Source organism: Numenius arquata, chromosome 19 (assembly GCF_964106895.1).
Source record: "Numenius arquata chromosome 19, bNumArq3.hap1.1, whole genome shotgun sequence".
NCBI lineage: Eukaryota > Metazoa > Chordata > Aves > Charadriiformes > Scolopacidae > Numenius > Numenius arquata.
The window spans coordinates 2959145-2979404 of NC_133594.1; the positions used below are offsets into that span (position 1 = coordinate 2959145).

Below are 20260 nucleotides of genomic sequence, written 5' to 3' on the forward strand. Positions count from 1 at the left end.
GTGGAGACAGGCTGAGGGCAGGGGAAGGGGGGCAAGAGGAGAAAAAAAGTGACTGTGCTTGAAATAGCTTGGAAAGAACGCATCTGCGGGAAAGAAGTCAGAGGCCTGTTTGTTCCATGTGTCCCCAAAGTTCTAGCAGCAATGCACTAAATCAACTGAAAAGCAAGGAAAGAAAAACAACTGAGCTCTCAAGGGAAGTGTAAATTATTTCTCTGGAGCTCACAAGACATGTTGGGTTTGTGGGGCTTGCTCACATGGAAAAGCCAAAGAACGAAAGAAAAGAATTAAAGATAATGAAGAAAAGGTGGGGTTAGTAAAGCTACATCACACACAAAGTTGCTACTGATTTAGGTGAAGTCTGAAGGAAACAGAAGAGCATAAAGAAAACCTGGGAAAGAGAGACAAGTGAAAGTCACATTGATTTTCTTTCACATTGTAGGTGCTCTCAGTGACTGGTGAAAAGTGCTAGTGATGACTCCAGAGACCAAAGAGAAGGACCAGCACTTGCTTTTCATACACACAGGGAATTTCAGCCTTTCCCAGAAAACAAAGTACCCAATCCGTCCCACCTGGACTCCGCTGTGCACATTCCCATGGGTTTCATGCTTATTTTCTGTACCAGGTGAACTGCTGCATAACAAACAGTGGTAAGAAGTAGTAAGAATAACTCTTACATAATGACTACATGAGAGTCCACAGCCCCAACTGCGGCTACTTTCCTGGGAGCAAACCGGCAAAGAAAGTGTAACAGTCCATCAGAGCAAGCATTATTATTTCAGGAGCAAGTCCTGAAATAAGTCCCGGAGAGGTAAGAAATGGGGAAATGAAAAAGGAGCAAATGAAACCATCTTCTTGAGCTACCTGGAAGCTAAAGTTAAGCAGGCATAAAAAATGGCCAGCGTGCTTCTGCCTTGTCACTCATAAAAAAACCTCAGTTCATCTGTTTGGCAGATAGATGTAAATAGCATTATCCTCCAGCATCATTCCCCATTAGCTGTATGAGAGACAGAACTTTCCTGTGAGGTTGCCAAAGCACCCATGATACCTGAGTAGCTGCTATTCTTTGGGGATTTTTTTATGCTAAAAACTTGTTATTTCATTACTAACAGACTATGGAGTATGTTCACTGGCTTTCTTCTCCTAGGCAACAGGAAGCATCGGGTTGTATTTATCATGTATAAAGAGCATGTGAAGTGTTTTGCTATCCTCTCAGGCAAAAAATGCTGTCACAGTATGGCAAAACACCATTAGAAGAAGAAAGCAGCAGCATGAGACCCACACTTCCTACCAAGGATATCAAGTGGCACACAGCCATGCTGTGGTCCCCCAGGGAGGGCTGAATTGCACCTTAACAGACATAATACAGATGAGTTTCCAAAAGCCACCAACTGTCCCTCTGAGAGCAGCAGAGGACAAACTCCCTTGTGCCAACTTGGTTGGACACTGCAGACCTGTATGATGCTGCCTTGCACTACAGTGATTTTATAATTGATATCTACTATCACAGCAGAATTGATGACGGTAAAATGGCAGACACAGAGGGCAGAGTAAATGGGTACCATCATCATCCCAAAGAGGACAACCTTTTAACAACATTATCATCAGCAGTTCTGGGGGGAAACTATTGCTGTTCACTTGTACATACGAGTAAATAATGAAGGAAGAATTACTTGCGATGGCATGGGAAGATATGACTTTATCGTCAACTCCTATGCCCAGCGGTTTCACACCTCATTCCTAGTGTCATGGGAGCAAGGGAGATCATCGCAGCCCCCAGGCAAGTTACCAGCTGCAGGACCAACACAAGCTACATGGGAAAATGGCAAAGGCCAGTCTTGCCTTACTCATCCTTTCCTTATTCAAAGCCCATGGCTGTCACTAGATCAACTGCCTTGCTGACTTCTTAAAAGAGAAAGAAGGAAAGGAAACCGCAGAGGAGGAGAAGGCGCCGAAAGGTAAATACTGCAAGATCGTTCCTCCCCCTCCGTCCTCATGGCGGGTGGGTGGTTTGCTGTACAAAGATAAGAGGTCAGACCCTCAGAGCTTGGCAGTGCTCAAACAAGACTCCCTTAACTGCACCGGTTGCACCAGTTGAGGACCTGATCCCCGAAGACTGCCTTTGGGCATTCAAGGGTACATGCCCAGACAAGGAAGAAGGGGGAAGCTGTGAGTGATAAATACAGAAAAGGATTTTTCAATCTAGATTATTTTGCTGCCTTCATTTCCATGGTAGTGTTTGGTTTAGGTTTGCTGGTCTGTTTGCTAGCTTTGTTCCAACTGTTACTTTACTGTCTCCTCTACTAAAGCTAAAGTCTTTCTAGCTAATTTATTCCTGCTCACTTGTAACTTGTATACAGGCCAGAATAAAGTAAGGCTGAATATAAGCCTGTCTGAGCTACCCCCTTCAGGGACAGAAATGTTTCTTTGCGACCAGACTGCAAATGCTATAAATATACATATGTTTGCCTAATAATCAACTCCTAAAAAAGAAATTGGTTAGATGCCTTGGTGGCCCAGCTACCCAATGTGGTGTAACCTGCAGTCCAAATTATTTAGCTGGATTTTTGTGGCTCCAGCTCTATTATCAATTATCCATGGGCTATTTACATCTGACAAACATCTTTTGGGCTATTGGCTTCAGTATGGTGACATGTGCTAAATCTCCCTGAAAGAACTGAATAAGAATGTAGTCATGAGGAAAATGATAACTCTTAGTGGTTTACCATAAATATCCTGGAAGTCAGTGAAAATGGGGACATGCTGCTAACAAGGGCCGTTGACTTTAAACATCTCTCTCCATTATGAGTCAACCCACATGAGCCTGGAGAAAGATGGCTTGTGATGAATGCATGTTCTGCTTCATGTAAATGTCTGGGTGAGCGTATCTATGCCCCTGCTGTTTATTCAAGGGATGTGATGGCAATTAGAGGAGCTGGTCAGAATTGTGCCTTTCCATGCTAACAACCGGCGCTACAGACATTAAGGTGAATCATGAGGCCACGCTATTTCAGGAAAAGCTGTTCTATACTGAGTTATTGTTGTCCCCTTTCTGTGCACTGTCTGGATTACACTGCTACAGCTGAGCAAATCCCTCTCTTATATATTTCTGTTGGCTTCCTCACACGCTGAACTTACCTGTCCCCTTCGTGTTCCCCTACTCCCAGAATTAGACTGATTTGAAATTGTTATGTTTTCATATCAACAAGCTCAACACTTTTAAAAGAGAGAATTTTAGTCATAGGACATTGCTTCATTTGCTTTAGAATTAAATGTGTTTCAAAATGAAACCATGATTTTGGTGGAAAAAAATGGAAATCTTCATTCAAAAGTACCAAAATGAAATGCTTCAAATTATAAACCCTTTTTTTTTTTGTTTAAATTAATCTCAGGAATTCAACCTAAGCCTTGAGAACTTTTAAATTTATTAATATCTGCTTATTTTCATACAAAAATAATACAAGAAAAACTATTCATCTTACAAATAGGAAAAACTTCCTCCTTCTCTCTGGCAGTGAGAAAATGAAGGTCTGTCCTGGTGGAAATTTTTCAGAAACATATATAGATTTAGGCTAACTTCACACAGCAGATATTTACAGTTTTGTTTCCAATGTTTCTTCATTAGTCTGAAACAATGAAAGGCAAGAACTCCAGCTTTGTGGAAATCACAGAATGGTTAGAGTTGGAAATGCTATGATGCAATTGAGGATTAAGGCCTCGGCGTTTTTAAAACAAAATGGCATGAATTGGCAGTCATGGCTGCACCTTTTCTTCTGTATGATCTTAGCTGGGTATGTCACCAAGCTAATTTACACCAGAACTTTTGATACACAAGAATGAAAATACAAAGTAACTTCTGCTAAGGGAGTTCAAAACTTTGATTTTGCAAGAAACTCAAGTTTATTTTGAATTATCAAGCATATATTGCTCCTGATAAGATCAGTCTAAATTAATGGTGCTTAGTCCTTTGCTGATCAAGCAATAAATATATAAATAAATAAATTAATTAAATAAATAAATAATAAAGCTTCTCAATAGCTTTGGTAAGTTAATTTTGTCATATCCCTTTTCAAGGGAGGTAATCATTGTGGACTCCTGATATGTAATTAGTCCCAGGAAATCACTGAAAAAGGCTGTTTTTATTGAGAGACAATATTTCTTGGCTCTCAAAGCCAGCGCTTTAATCACTAGACTCTGCTGCCTAATTCCAGCTCATCACAGTAATTAAATAAAACCATATTAAATAGACGGTGGTCAAGCTAAGGAATATGAAATGATTGATTAAAAATAACTACACCCCACTGAACCAGTAACATGGGTAAAGGACATGCAGGAGACAGTCTGAACACCTCGGTAACAGCCCGAGCTGGCTATGAAACGGAGAGATGCTGAAAGAAACAGGCATAAGCACGTTACACCATTCCTGCTGCGAAGACAATACCTGTGGTTGCTACTGCATTTACGGGCTGGGAACGCCGTCCACTGCTAACTCCATAGAGCTCAATTTCATATTCAGTACCCTCTTTCAGCCCTGTTATATCCTGGGTGCGCTCATGGCCCGGTACTATTAGTTCCAGTGGATCAGATTTCCTTTTGGTATCCCTGATTTTTAGAACAAAACTGTCGAAAACCCCATCATCTGCAGTCCAGGACAGGCGGAATCCATCTGGAGTAGCATCTGAAACCAGAAGGTTGTCGACCTCTGGTTCTGCTTCTAAAAAAGGAGAAGATAGCAGCAGGGAAAAGAAATGATTTCTTTAGTCAGTTCATTAGAGACCTGCCTGAGGTCTGGACATAGCACACTGCAAGAATCCAACCACAGTTCAAAGAAAGGGAAACAATCTGCCAGCTATTGAAAAAAAAAAAAAAAAAAATATTAACATTAGATACATACGGAAGAAGATACATGTGAGTGTGTGCAGGCCCATTCAAACTTTCACTCTTTGATAGCAAATCCACGGCACGGACGTACACCATTTGCCTCTGACATGCAAAGTTACACATGCTAATCGTAAGTTCCGTGTGCATTTCTTCCCTGCTACCTATGCGAAACCTTTATATACCGTAGAAACAAGCTCTTGTTACAGAAGGCAGGCATGCCTGTAATACCGTCAGGTCTCTCTCTGTTAGGAGGACAACATAGAAACCACTTGAAAGAGTCTTTTTCTTCATGCAAACCCCATATTTCATGCACTTCTGTCATCTGTGATGCCTCTGATCAGACGGATCCTTTAATATTAAACAAATGCTGAAGCAGCAAAGGGGCATCATGAAAATTTACATCCCTTAAAGAGCAAACTTAAATCCAAATGCAAGACCTATTGCCTTTAGCAAAAGAACCCCTTCGAGACGACCACAGGAGCTGTTAAGTTATGAATTACCTGCAAAATATCTTTAGCTCAGTATGGTCGGGCATCTTTATCTAGAGAAATGCTACTATTACTAATATAATGCTATGGTTACTATCTCCCAGCATCTCCAATGCACTTCCTTCTTCCACAGAAAGACATTCCTATTTATTTTCTAACAACCCTCCAATCGGGTAACCCCCAGCTTTGCTGCTGCACAGTCAGCAACACGGACACGAGACTTGATGATTACAGGGCTAGAGAATAAGTCTGCAATGATTTTTCAAGAATGCTCAAATGCTGCTGGGAAGTGGCAGCTACAATGAGGTTGACAACGTGAGCTAAGGCTTTCTGGAGAGAGATGCCAACTTCATGGGTGGCAATGATAGCATTCGATGGTCTGTGGGTAGAACCCACAAGGAGAGTGAAAGAGAGGAGGCCATGGGCAAGAAATCCAGTACGACTCTTCCTGCAGGTCCTGTTGGTTGGCAAGTTGGTGAATGCTGATGTGCCCAGCAGCTGTTAACAAGACGAGCTCCCGCATGCAGCCTTTTTTCTTTAAAGATTTTGGTTAGAAGTACCTGCATGACAATACCAGACACTTTTAGCCCTCAACCCATGTCATGCGCCTCGACAGGACCCCTCGCAAAGACAGAAGTAAGACACGAAGTTAAAAGGAACAGAACTTCACTGGTGAATCTGTCATAAATCGGGAGGAGTTATGTGTAGCCACGATGCAGAAAAGGATGCAAAAGCCAAGGTTTGCTTTGCAAATGGATTGCATAAAACATCTTCCATGTGAGAAGAAAAGCGAGAAAGAAAGGGTGGAAGAGAACAATTTGTTCACATTAAAATACCTGTAACTGCCACAGTGCTTAGGGGCTTTGTTTGGTGCCCCTTGGCAAAACCATAAAGCATAACCTCATAGCCAATGCCAGTAATTAGGCCTTTAAGCTTCAGTTGCCGCTGGGCTCCCGTAAGGAGGAACTCCTGTGGGTCCAGCAGCTTGCCAGAATCCACCACGACTACTAGAAAGTTGTCAAAGGCATTCTCCGATGCCATCCACGACACTGTGAACCCATAAGGGTTAATATCAGACACAGTTAGGTTTTCCAGTGGGGGCATGGCCTCTAAAAGACGGGAAGGTGCAAAAACATACAAAAAAAGAAGCGAAAAACATTGCAAATTAGAAAGTGTCACAGATTCCACCAAATATAAATCACATTTTTTCCCCAAAGTATGGATTTAATAGAAGTGCATAGCCAGGACCACGAGACTAGGATTTTCAATGGAGCCTCCAGAGGTTAGGTGTCCAGTTCTTAATTTTCATCAAGGATATCTCAGCACCTCATATCACAAGCTCCATTGAAACTCCTTCCAAGCTCACCGTGTAAGCACATTTCTTCTGTTTCACATGCACTGGAAGACTGTTACAACCAAAACTGCTTTAGAAATAGTATGCATAAAGCTTTTATTTCCTTTCACTTGTGCCCACCATCAGTGCTTTAGGGGAAAGCCTTAACTTCGGCATTCACAATTCCTATGTTTTGCTTTTTTACCTCTTTACTTCACGAGAACATCTCCAGCTTTTCTTTTCAATGGTGGAGGGGTCAGAGATGCCACAAGAACTGCCAGAAGCAGGACACTGATCATTCAGGGTCACAGCCAGTGCAAGGAAGAAATTTCTCCCTCTGAGGGTGGTGAGACCCTGGCCCAGGTTGCCCAGAGAAGCTGTGGCTGCCCCATCCCTGGAGGGGTTCAAGACCAGGCCGGATGGGGCTTTGATCAATCTGGTCTGGTGGGAGGTGTCCCTGCCCAGGGCAGGGGGATTGGAAGTCAATGATCTTTCAGGTCCCTTCCAACCCAAACCATTCTCTGATTCCATGATGCAAATACTAAATACTCGCAAGACGGGGTTTTTTTGTAGGGGAGAGGAGAGACGCCAGTTTGCACTGGCTCAGGGCAGGGGCTAATGACTGCAGAACAGAGCAATAATCTGTCCAAAGAGCTTCACAGGCAGCTGCTCGTGTGCTATGTTGACAACTTAAAGAAATTCCAATAAGGAATCTTTTTTTTCCACATGAGCATGACATTCGTCAAAGTTTAGAGGCTGTGGATCAACTCCTCAAAACTTTCCCACTAAGTCTCTGAAAACCAAAGGGCCACATTTTCACAAGATAATTTCGCAGTGTATTTTTCTCACTCAAAATCTGACAAGTCAAATAGGAAGATCAACTGGCTCTGCTAAGCCCTGGCCTTCATCCTGGATCCCAGGCATTGCTAGTATTTATTTAAATTATTTGACAACCCTTGCTTTGTTTAATCAGGAGCTAACTCATCCGATCTTCCAATCACTCAACTTCCACTCACTTAAGAAAATACCAGTTAGTTAAACACAAAACTTTCTCTGGGAAAGGGCTTTGGGTTTGGTTTTGACATTTCACAACTGCTGAAATTGATGTTCTGTTAGAATTTGGCATAAAAATTCCCTCCTAGAATTTTATAATTTGGAAGTCCTTATGTTTTGAAGTTTACAAGTTTGGGTGCCAGAGATTCAGCTTGAATTTACTCAATTTGGAGACATTTTTGCAGTTGGCTTGCTGCATTCAAGCAATCCCAAAGAGTCACATTTTGGTTTGGTTTCTGGGAGGGTGGGTAAACAAACTAAGAGCCCAATATGCGGAAATTATTTTCCTGGGATAGGCATTGAGTGACACCAACACACTAAACCCAGCAGGTTCACGTGAACTGCTGGCACAGAGAGTGCCACGCGTTTACCCAGTTGTGGGAAGCTTCCTCTCAAAATATCAGTGTCCGTGGTTTATTTTCAAAAATAAAACATTTGTGCTCTGGTGGAGCAAAAGAGCAGGGATTTTGACGGCAGAGTTGATCACTTGTGACTGTGTGACTGAACGTCATGAGGGGGCAGATCAGAGCTGCTGCAAAACGCAACCATTTGCCTTAAGGAAAATGATCACGGACATTGCCTTTCACAGGAATGCGCAGCCCAGTTGCCGTAAGGGACGCTGCTACTGCAACTGGTGTTCCCACTGCACGATAATGAAGGGAGGAGAAAAAGAAAAAGGTCTCAATTTCTCTATTAATCCTATTTAGGGTGCCCCTATGGCTATGTGACAAGCCCTAGTGGCACATAACAGCCACATAACATACAAAAGGTGAATTCTGTGGCATCTGCCTGACCATCTAGGAGGCATGTGATGTACAACCAATCCCAGACAAAACCTAGACAAAATATTCAGACATAAGGGATGTGTTGAGGGGACATCACAGCACAGGAGGTGTTCTAAAATCCAGTCCTCTCTAGATCCCTCAGATGCAACTACTGAGTATTAGGCAAATTTCCCCCTCAAATTTCAGGAGTTAAAAAAGATTATTACACATGGGAGAAAGACTCCAGAGGGCTTTTAACTCACTTTAAACTAGTACACCTCCTAGAAAAAAATTTTTAAGGTCAACATGGCTTGTCTGACCCATCCTTGAACTAAGTTTGCAAACAAAACCATTGCTGCTGGACAAGATATTCAGTGCCGTAGAGAGGGGTTTTTTTATTCATATTGGAATACATATTTTTATAAGCCAATAAATAGACTCCAAACCTTTAAGCAGGTACCTGTCATGACAAAAGCAGTGAGGGGCTCTGTGTGAACACCCGCACTGGTGGTCCCCTTAATGTTAATGTCATAGCCCGTGTAATCGAGCAGGCCTGAGATGTGAGCGCTGCGAGCACCTCCCGACACCGTAAGCTCCTGGGGCTCATGTGCCGCATAGGAATCTCTAACGTGTATAACGAACTTGGCAAAAGGCCCATCTCTTGTGGTCCATGAGAGGTTGAAGCTGTCGGGGGTAACGTTTGTGAGTGTGAGCGTGCCCAGGTGTGGCTCGGCCTCTGAAGGAGAAAGGAACACAGGTGAAGAGACAGCATTACTCTGGGGGGCTGGGGGAATTAGCAGTGGAGGGTTATAGATGCTTAAAGATAAGGCTGAACCTTTTAGCCTTGTTTTGCAGCAGTTTGAAGGAAAAAAAACTAAAGGAGCACTGCAAGAGCTATTTTATAAGGTTTTGGAAAGAAGCCACTGAAATTAGTGCTGACTCTTCATTTATTTTTTCATTTAATTTTCTTAAAAACTCTCAATTTTCCTAATGAAAGATGCGCCTGATTTACAGAAGCACCAACAGCGTACAGTCCTGTGGTAAAACCACAGAAATTGCAGGAAACTCCACACTGGGTATTTGATGGGAACATAAACCCATGGCAATTCCAGAGTAGATAAAGTAGGATTCAGGCAGGAATTAGGTGAGTCCAAAACAGACATCCTTGAAATCCCAGTTCAGCTTCTCTTTAGTGTTTCTGCTGCCTGGAGTTGTAGATACTTATATTTTTGGACCCTGAAGTTTACAGGGGCTTTCAGTCCTAACAGTGATTGTCTCAGCACTAATCTCAGGCCAAAACCTCCCCAGACTCCGCAGATAAGGTGTTCCTCATCCTCTGATTAGGCACAATCAGAGAATGTCTAATAGACTGAACAAAAAACCCCACAACGCTGCTGTTTCTCTCCTGACTGACTGGTGATCAAGGCACTTCTTTAAGAAGCAAAGACTTTCCTTTGAGGAAACAGAGGAAATTCAAAATCACATCTCTCCCTGGCCAGGGGAGAAACCTGGCCTTCAGGCTATAGGAGGGGGAGAGCTCCTCAGCCGTCCTGTTTTAAAGTTATTCCATTTAGCATAAAATCATTAAAGATTCATTAGAGCACAGAGAGCACAAACCTGACCCATCAGTCAGGTGGCCAGAGAATCCCATTTCTGCTCTCAAGTGTGATTTTCTTTTTTTTTCTCTTGCCAATTGAGTACAAACCAAGAACACCCTGGGAAATGCAGCCAGTGAGATACAAGAAAATAACTATGTCAGTGATTCATGCTGGGAGAAAAGTAAGAAAGACGCATCCCACCGACAAAGAGAACAGTGAAAGGATGAAATCCCTTCCTTAACTAAAACATGAACTGCTGCAAGATGTTCCAACTTTTACCCCCGTCCCTCATTGCAAGACTTTTAAAAATAATAGTCTACGTTCTTCTCTGGAAATGTCTAAGAACAGGTGAATCCAAGTGGCCCCAGTTAAGGACACATGCTGTTGTCATGCTGTCAACCAGTGACCGTCAATGCCTTCATGGCTGACAGTAAAGATGTCACCATGTAAGCATGGTACTTCCAGAGACAGAGGAGGAGATAAGAAAATATCCACAAAGCAAACAGGGTTGGGTACAGAACCCAGTGAAACCGAGCATGGAGCCACCAGCCCTGCATGCAGGTCGGGGAGGTCAAACAGATTGGATCCTTTCCAATCTCATCCTGAAACGGCCGCATTCCTTCACATGCCCCTTGCATCCAGTCAGGCGCGTTCACATCATGACACCCAGGCTCCAAAGAAAACTACATGCAAAATAAGTTGAAATTATCTCTTCAGGCAAGTCTTAATGATCTTCCACTATCCTGGAATCACCATCACCATAGGAAAAGCTCTGACATCCAGTGAAATCAGACAGGTCTTAGAGACTCAAAGATAGCAATGCAAGTGTCACAGTGGTGGGCTGACCATCAAGAAAGGGTGAACTTGCTTTTTGAGCCCTGATCTCTGCTGGGAAGGCATAAAAATGCTAGACAGAGAAGAACATCAGAACCAGCACAAGGCAGCCAGACCACTCCATGCAGTTTTGGTTGGTCATTGAGCATGCTGCATGAAACTCCCACAAGAGATACAAATGCCTTGGAAGACATTTGGTTAAGAAGAAGAACCAAAATGGCATGCAGGTGCCTCTCCAGGTTGATAAAGACACAAAGGCCTCCCACCCACAACAAAGCAAGTGAGGATGGGATGAACAAGAACTTTATTCCAGATCAAGTGCAAAGATACTCTGTGCAAAATATTAATCATCTGGAGCAAGTCGATTATATATACACAGAACTTGCAGGTGAGTGTATATATAAGGAAACCAATCATGGTTTACTACTGGCTCCCTTAATGCTGGGGGCACTTTTTCAGCCTTTTCCATTGTCTCTCTTTTTCTGGTACACTCAAGCCCACCTTATTTCAGCTTCCCCTAATAGTGACCTCCCTATAATTTACTAAAGGAACGATGATGAGTTGGAGCCATGTTTTAGAGCAGTTCGGTGGACAGCATAAGAAAAGAAAGAAAAAAGCAAACCTGGAAGGTGAAACAGTGAAATACCTGTGGTTGCCAGTGCTGTCAAGGTCTGACCACCTTGCCCATCAATTACACCATGGAGTTGGACAGTGTAATTAGTGGCAGCTTTGAGGTTGGTGACTACATAGCGCCGGGAGCCCCCTGGCACTGTGTGCACCAGGGAGTCCAAAGGGAAGTCAGAGTTTCTGACTTCCAGAATAAAATGGTCAAAGGCCTTGTCCTGCGCTTCCCACGTGAGTGACATGCTGTCTGAGGTAGCATTTGATACAGTGAGTTTGCTAAGGAGAGGTTCCTCTACTACAGGAAGAAAAACAAATGGAAATGTATTGCAATTATTAAAACCCAAAGCAACAAAATAAAATAATATAGAAGTTTGAGTTCATATGAGCCACAGGTCATAAAAATCACCTAGCCTTGTGTTTCTCAATGTTTTCCATACCACAACCCCTGCAGTCACCTGCCTATGTTACCCATGATTCAGTGAGGATATTCACAATCTGCTGATTCTAGAAACTGCACCTCCGTATTATCTGATCACTGAAATTTTATATTCTGTTTATTGTCATTGACCACATTAATCTGTTGCTATGACAAATTGCTATGATAACTTTTCCTAAGATCATGTCAGCAGGCAAAATTTGGTAGAGAGATTAAATGATCATAACATGAGCTATTATCTGTCTGCTATGAGAACGCACCTTCTGCTTCCATGGTCTAGTCCTCTCCTTCCACTTTCATACTGTCAAAATCTTTTCATACTGCCAAAGCACATCGAACATTTGACTTCCCTGTCCGTTCTGGAAAAACTGTCAACTATAAAACCTGAAGATGCCTAATGTGTCAACAACTAAATGCCTACCTATTTCATTCAAAACATCAAGTCAAGTAGACTCTTCCAGTCTCTCATCCCATGTAAACTGAATTCTGAAGCTGAATTTAAGCAATGCATCTGCCTTGTAGGAGTCTGCTGTCACAGACTGAAATGTGCCTGAAATCTATTTAGAGAATCAGGATAAAAACTGCATCTAGAAATCAGCTTATCTGACAGAAGTAGTGTCCCCTCTATGCTCCATGACAGATGCAAACACATACTACAAGACTAACATAATGAATCATCTCTAACTTCCTTCTTGGGAAATTTGTTTTGCTTCTCATCCCTGTCAGAGGTTGCCCCAACCTTAATGTTTGAACAAGAGCGAACTTATTGTGTGAACAAAATCACTTCACAGTGTGATTGACTGACTTTGCTGTATCTGAGGGTGGTTTAACATTCACAGTTCAAAATGGCTCCAGAAGGTCTTCCTTAGGAGTTGTCAAACAATGAGGTAGAGGATTTGGTAATGGGTAGGCTTATGGGGTAGCTGAGGGCAGGGAAAGGGGCACAACCTGTAAGGAAGAGTTAGAAAAAGGTGAGTTAGCATTGAGGTAGGTTTTATATACCTGTTGTAGCTGCAGTGCTTATTGCCTGTGTGCGGAAACCATGAGAGATTCCATAGAGGTAGACAACAAAATCAGTGCTGGGGGAAAGCCCTGAGATATGAGCAGTTCTTGAATTGCCCGAGATGTTGAACTCCATGGGCTCCAGCAACCTGTTAGAATCAATAATTTCAATAGTAAAGACGTCGAAGTCCCCACTGGTGGTTGTCCAAGAAAGGTTGAAGCTTTCAGGAGTAATGTCGGAAACGGTTAGCTCACCAACTTCTGGGTGCGCTCCTGAGGAGGGAAACAACATTGGTCAGAAGGGGACGGTCCTGTACTTCCTCCAGCTCTGAAATGCTGTGCTGCTCTGCTCATGCTGGCAGCACTCGAAGCTGCTGCTGGAGAAAAGGGTTTGAGTAAAAGCTTGCTACAAGCAGACAGGTGCTAAGGGGAAGAAATCAAATGAAAGCATCTCAAAATGTTTAAAAAAAAAAAAAAAAAAAGAAAAACAAGCTTTAAGGCTCTGGCTATTTCTTTTTACCTCCAGGAGCAGCCATGTGTTTTCGAGTTCTGAGCATGAAACCAGATGCAAAAGAACTTTTCTGAATGCCCCTAGGGCATTTGGAAAAGTCAGTTTTAGAAGAAGCTAAAACTAGAGCTATTTCTTTGTCCAAAGGAAAAGGTTGTGGTTTTTTTTGCTCTTTTACTTTCCCTTTCAGCTTAAGCCTATGAAAGCTGGCATGTAATTTTGGAGCTGGAGCCAAAATGCAAAGCGGTGATAGCTGCCTTGGGGTTTCTTCCTCTCTGTAGACATCCCTGGCATGCTACAGGAAGGCTCAGAAAATTCTGACAATTGGAAATCCCCAGAAAGGAAAATTTTGAAAAGCCGAGTGCTGAGCATGACCCGGGAAGGGAAAACCTCAGCAGGGCATCTTTTGCTGTTTTCATTGAGTTAGCAAAAAGAGAACACATTGCATGCTTAGGCAGGACACCCATGCTGTCTGTTTCCTTGTTTGTCCCTGTACAGCCCCCTTTGTCCAGCTGCATTTGTCTGGTTTCAATGGGCAATCTGCTACCAGCTCACACTCAGGACTCCCAAAGCACAGGACTTCTAGCCCACAGCAGGACACAGCCCAAAGCAAGGGCCTTGCGCCAGACACATTTCTACCTAAGCCAGGCAGCTTAAAGTATTATTGAAACAAGCAAGTCTATTGCATTTAATGTTTTAATTCTATTTAGTTCTTATGTGTACCCCTTATGTGCTGGGTAACACGAGCTTGGGGAAATCAAATATGAGCAAGCTCGGGCCATCTCACAATCCCAGGAGGCTGCAAAGGTCTGTAAGGAAGCCCAGAGGCAGCAGACACTGTCTACAAAAAATTACCTGAAGGAAGAACCACTGATGTCCCTTTATTGCCAATTAATTCATATCCTGTTTGTTACCAATAATCATAACACCTGGAAGAGTCAGTGAGCCATACAAGATAGACATAAGTGCGTATTTACTTCTCGGTCAAAGCTCATGATAAGCTCTCGTCTGAGAGCTTAAAACTGAAGTCTTTCACAAGATCAGCCAGAAAATTATTTTTGTGGCTCTTGATTCGTTTCATGCAACCTTCTAATAATGTGGGGCTCACCTTCCTTCTTTCAGGTCAGTTTTATGCCAGGGTAGTTCTGCCAAATTTGGTCTTCTGGCATTATACCTTTTCCAGACCAATATGACTGTTTAACAGCCATGTGTGGCTTAACAAACAATACTGCTCCTCGTAGGAATTCACTTGTGGTTTTATCTATATGAGAACATACAGAATGTGTCTGTCCTTGCCCTCAAGACAGATGCACACACTATAGCCCTGAGTTTGTATTTACACAAAAACTGGGGCATAATTTCAGAGGTAGCTTCTGAAGGGTAAAAACTAAACATATTCCCAGGATTTGATTATCTGCACTATAAAGAACAGATTTTTATAATGTTACAAGGCAACCTGGGCTTTCCCGAGCATGTGCAACAGCCAGTTGGGTTTTGCTGTTAGTGTCAACCAGCAGAAAAGTGAGTAAAGGGAACAAAACAAGCCATTCTGAGGTGGGGGAAAAAAGCATTCCTAAAAGCAAAGGGCTCGATGGGGGCACCAAGACTCTTATGGGAAAGTCTGATCGTGAGACATTTCCATGCCAGAGATCTTCAGCCAAGCTTTAATGAGTTCAGTGCACCCCATGCAAAGCCGACCAATCGAGCAAGCTTTTCCGAGTAATAGCTCCGGCTCCCTTCCCTGTCTGCAAGGAAAGGGAGCCATGAGGCTGGATGAGCGACTTGAAGAGATACCTGTCGTGGTTTCAAGAGAAAGAGGTTTGGTCCTGTAGCCTTGAATCACACCGCGAAGTGTGATGTTATAAGGTGTGTTGGCCTTGAGGCCTGTAATATTCATAAAGCGCAGTCCACCTGGGACTGTGATATTCCAGGTTTCTTCGGGATTGTCCAGCTCCTGCACCTGAATGATAAAGTTCTCATAGGCCCCATCGGCTGCTGTCCAGGTGAGCTGGAAACCATCCCAGCCAGTCTCTGATACTGATAGTTTTCCAAGCTCAGGTTCCTCCTCTGAATAAGGACAGAGAGTCAATCAGTTACTCAGATTACAGAGTAGTGGTGATGAGGTATTACTTAATGATGTTCCCTCTTAATGAATTTAATTTGTAATCAGTGACACAGAGATGCACCCACACACACGCATTTACATTCTCAGCTGCCTCAGGTAACTTGTAAAGTCTCTTCAGAGACATGGCAAAACAGAACATTAAGAAAAGAATTGTAGTAAGACATAATAACCACATTAATTCTAAAAGAATGCTTACAGAAAGCAACTTACAGACCATCTTACAGCTGCAAGTGTTTTGCCAACATTAATTACAACTCCCTATGAGACAAGTAAGTATTACTATAACCCCTTTACTGCACTGCTAATAACTCAGTGTTTGCCACTATGAAGTGACTGTGAATACTGCAATAATGCCTGTTGTAAGGGTAGGAAGACACTGAGTTTGGAATACTTGGATTCAGGTGTTTATGCTTTCAATTGTGTCCACAAGAAGGATGCTATTTATTCTTCCAAACTATTTTTAATCCAAAATAATAAAGAAGGGAAAATTCCTCTTTGTCTGCATGTCTTCAGTTTAATGGATTTGTCTTCCTTATATTACGTTATTCTGTCCACAAAACCTTCCTGGAGGCAGAGAAACTTGGATTTTCAGAATTACTGATATTAATCTCAAATTGAAATCTGCATTCACAGAAATCAACATTCTCAAAAGTCATCACCAGGGTGGGCCAAGGAATTGGGGAACCATCAGAGCTAACTCTCTGATGCTGTTAAATCTGAAAGTTTAGGTCATTTTCCCAGCAAGAATAGAAAGTGCTCTGTTACAGAGGAAATACAACTGATTCTTTAAAATTAGCAGTCATTTGGGAAAATGACAGAACAATACCTGCTTTTCTCTACGTGAAAAATCTTACTCTGTGATCTATCATTAGCCCATGGACTGCAATGACTTTCTAGCACTTTTCTTACTTACTTGCACTGTCTATACTTAAGCATTATAATAATAAGAGAGTCTAGCTGAATAATCCCAATCTGCACAACTAAGAACTTGTAAGACACAATGCAGGAGGGAAATGGATCTGATTTGTCAGTTTTAAACTTCAACTTTAAGCTTTATGTATATTTTAAGGCAGAAGGTAAAGGGGACCTGGAATAAATGAAAAGTAAGCTCAGCACATTACTCAAATTTTCCCCCTGCAAAAACCAGAGTGCTTATAGTACGAGTGTTTTATAGTCTTATATAGGTAGCTGGGGCTGTATTTTCAGAGGCTGCGCACTTATAGATCACAACCCATTACCTTCAGTGAGATTCAGTTATATATAGTAAATTGCTACTACTCAGGAAAGCAAAAGTTTTGATGAGCTTTTCCCATCCTGTTAGAAAGGAAGAGATTGTTTATGAAGTAACACAAGGATGTTAAAAAAAAAATTAATCCAGAGCTGTTTTTCTTCATCAGGAACAGAAATAAGATACATTGATGCAAAAATATGAATCCTGTAAAAATAGCACTGTTTAGCTGAAAAAGAGGAAGTAGGACAGAAAAGGAACTGGTTGTATCAGAAATAATGATCTTTTCATGGCAACACAAACAAATAAAACAAATACATTTCCTTAAAATGAAAATGAAACTAAAACAGAAGTTGCAGTAAGGTAAAATCTTTCAAGTAAAAGCTTGATTATAATAAGTAATGCAGTCATCATCACAGCTTAAAAGCAATTCAGATTTCTCTGAAGAGTGCTCAGTTTCATTTGCCTCCAAGATGCAGCATCCCTTCACCTCCCGTTTGTTTCTCATGCATGTCTGCCATGGAAGCGCACACAACCCCATCATGCTCTCTAGGGACCAGGAGATTCTCATACAAAATCATGCAGCAACTTGGACTGTTGGAGACCTCCAAGAGCCTCATCCACAAAGCATCCAACATATACGACAAAACAATGACAACGTCGTGGCAAATGATATCAAGGGATGATGTTTCTTATTAAAAAAAAAAAAAAAAAAAAAAAGAGAGAGAACAAACCATTGAGAGCTGAGCCTGCTCCTGCCTTGTAGTAGGTGTGAAATAACCTCTGTGTTTCTATGTAAATATTGTATCTCATGCTGTGAATTTGGGTTTGGGTGATGGACAGGTACGGTCATTAGTCTCCAGCTAGGTACTAAAGATATGAACTTACACACTGGTTCTTTGATCATCATCAAACTGAGCCTTGTGGCCAAAGGCCTGCTTCCTCATGAAATTCATGTAATAGGGATAAGAGGTGGAAGTTTTCAGAAAGGTATACTCCCAATGTGTTCCAATCTTTTTTTTTCTCTGACATCACCGCTTCCATGCCAATGCTGCAAACCACAACCTCCTTGCCATCTTTCTTGTGTTTGAGCCACAATCCAGATAAATACTTCTAGCATCTTGCTATTTTCATGTTCCTTGTAAATAGCAGATGCATCAATGTCTCTCTTTGCATGCAGTTTGAAAAGAGAGAATTGATGCTACATCACTTCAGAAGCTGCATGGGGCATCATCCATGCTGCACCACTCAGGGCTCTCATTCCATAGCAACAAGAGTTTCATCCCGTGCAAAAGGAAGAAAGAAAAAAAAAACAGCTAAGAAGAAAGGTATCACTCACAAAGCCTAGCATTTCTGCAGTGGAACAGCAGTACGAAAATGAAGTTCTGTATTTCAAAGGAGAAAAGGAACATAGTGCGAATGAATCCATAGAAAATACCTGTAGCAGCTAGGGCTTCCAGGGACCGAGAGAGCTGACCTTGAGTGCTTCCGTGGAGGGTAATCTGGTACTGTGTGCCAGCTGTGAGACTGGTAATTTCTGTTTCTCGATGGTTTCCCGGCAAAAAGATTTCCTGTGTTCTGTTTAAACTGGACAGGTCTTTCAGAGTGATAAAGAACTGATCAAATACCTCATCCTGCGCTGCCCAAGACAAGGTGAAACTACTGAAAGTCCTGTGTGTTATATTAAGGTCATGAAGAGCACCAGTGGCTTCTGAGATGGGAAGGTCAGTGGGCACCAAAAGCAGAGCTTGAGAATCAGTGCCGGGGTTTGTTAAATAACTTAGCTCTGTAGGTGCAGGACTGGTAGGATTAAATGACGTTTCATTGTTTGATTCTCCCGGTGCCGTGACTAGATGCACTAAACAGAGGTAAATTACAAGTTAAAATTTCCTGACAATAAACCCCCAAACATACAGCTAACATCTGCTACGAAACAGTTTGTGTGCTTTGCATTAAAGAGCTCTAAGAACAGAGAAAACAGATGGGTACTTCTTTTTTGGAGACTGAATCCAGGCCACAAGCAAAGGTAGCATCACCAAGCACAACGTGGTTCTCACGCAACCACACTAACAAGCAGATCCAGAGCAACAACCATTAAACACAGAGATGAGCTGAAACACTTCCAGCAGAGAAATGGGCTGATCCTCAGTTGATGTAAATCAGTACAGTTTGACTACCTCCAAAGAACTTTGCTAATTTACATCCATGAGGATGTCAACCCTAAGCCTCTCAAGCATGCCTTTTATCTTTATTACAGCATGTTAGTTATTGCTTCGGATACAAACCAGAAGTGGAATGCATGCCAAACATCATAAACATATCCGAATCCAGGCTAAGAAATTAGCCGCAGCAGAAGCATGCTAAATCTCCTCCTATCCAACCAAAAACAGGTTTGGAGGAGTTATCCATCTGGATACATGCCGAATTTTCAAAATAGGCAGGGGGGGACACACAACCTTACCTAAAAACCAAGACAGAAAGAACTTGAGCAACCTTTCTTTAAAGAGATCCAAAGGAACAGAAGGGAAAAAGACTTGGCCAACTTCAACATGCTGAATGATCTGTGAACATATCTTGTGGTACAGTGAGATTCTGAAAATCTGAGAGCTGTGGAGACCACAGAGAATGTGTTTCTGATCACAGCTGCAAGGCAACAGGCAGGTGATTTTTCTGACATGCAGAATTATCTCCTCATTAGTGGAAAACCACATCATTTCACACCTCGGTGACTGCCTTGCTTTCATGCTCCACTTGCATTCAATTAAGAGAGAGCAAGTCATCTACCACCATCAATCAGATCAGCACAAATACCTACTCAGGATTCAGAATCTGTCTCCAAAGTCACACATGTATCAGAAAAAAAACTTCTCAGAGGAGAAAGATCAATTAAAAATATTTTCAAATAAATGCAGAAATGTTATCTTGAAAATATACTCTTAGGACAAATACAGATGTAAAAACATTGTTTTGTGCTCACCTCCAGGAAGGAGAGAAGCCCATGAGGCAAACAGTTATTTATAATAACATGTCTCATTGATATTCTTGACTTAGGTAAGGGCCCTCCTTAAATTACCCCAGCACATGGTCTGAACCAGGCCCTACAGACCTGAATACGACCACGTTGTCATCACACCAGCATCTCTGCCATGGTGACCACTGGAAAGAATCCCTTCTTTCTCAGTAAACAGAACTATCTGACTGCACCAGGATTCCTGAGCTCACATAACAAAGCAGGAAGACATGCAGTAGGGAACCGTTAGGATTCTGTAACTCTCAGCCCCTTGTGCACAATTAGATACCAACGTCCAGCCCTTTCCTATTCTGGGAGCAGGCAAAAAGCTGTGGCGTCAAGCAAGTGCGCTGGTACTTTTTCAACCTTAAGGTTGTCT

General features: G+C 42.2%; 1 protein-coding gene across 4 annotated transcripts in view; it reads right to left on the reverse strand.

The window, feature by feature from the left end:
• Nucleotides 1–20260, reverse strand: part of TNC (tenascin C) — a 49035-nt gene that overhangs the window by 13549 nt on the left and 15226 nt on the right. Inside the window, exons 10-15 of one of the 4 annotated variants that reach the window (XM_074161339.1) lie at nt 18310–18729; nt 15313–15585; nt 13011–13283; nt 11595–11867; nt 6203–6475; nt 4439–4711 (exon numbers count right to left, since the gene is read on the reverse strand). The exons of 1 other annotated variant lie outside the window; for it this stretch is intronic. In XM_074161339.1, the coding sequence (XP_074017440.1) occupies nt 4439–4711; nt 6203–6475; nt 11595–11867; nt 13011–13283; nt 15313–15585; nt 18310–18729 (1785 nt within the window). The remainder of the gene's footprint in view (nt 1–4438; nt 4712–6202; nt 6476–11594; nt 11868–13010; nt 13284–15312; nt 15586–18309; nt 18730–20260) is intronic. 2 more of the 4 variants (XM_074161340.1, XM_074161341.1) reach the window with 2 other exon arrangements.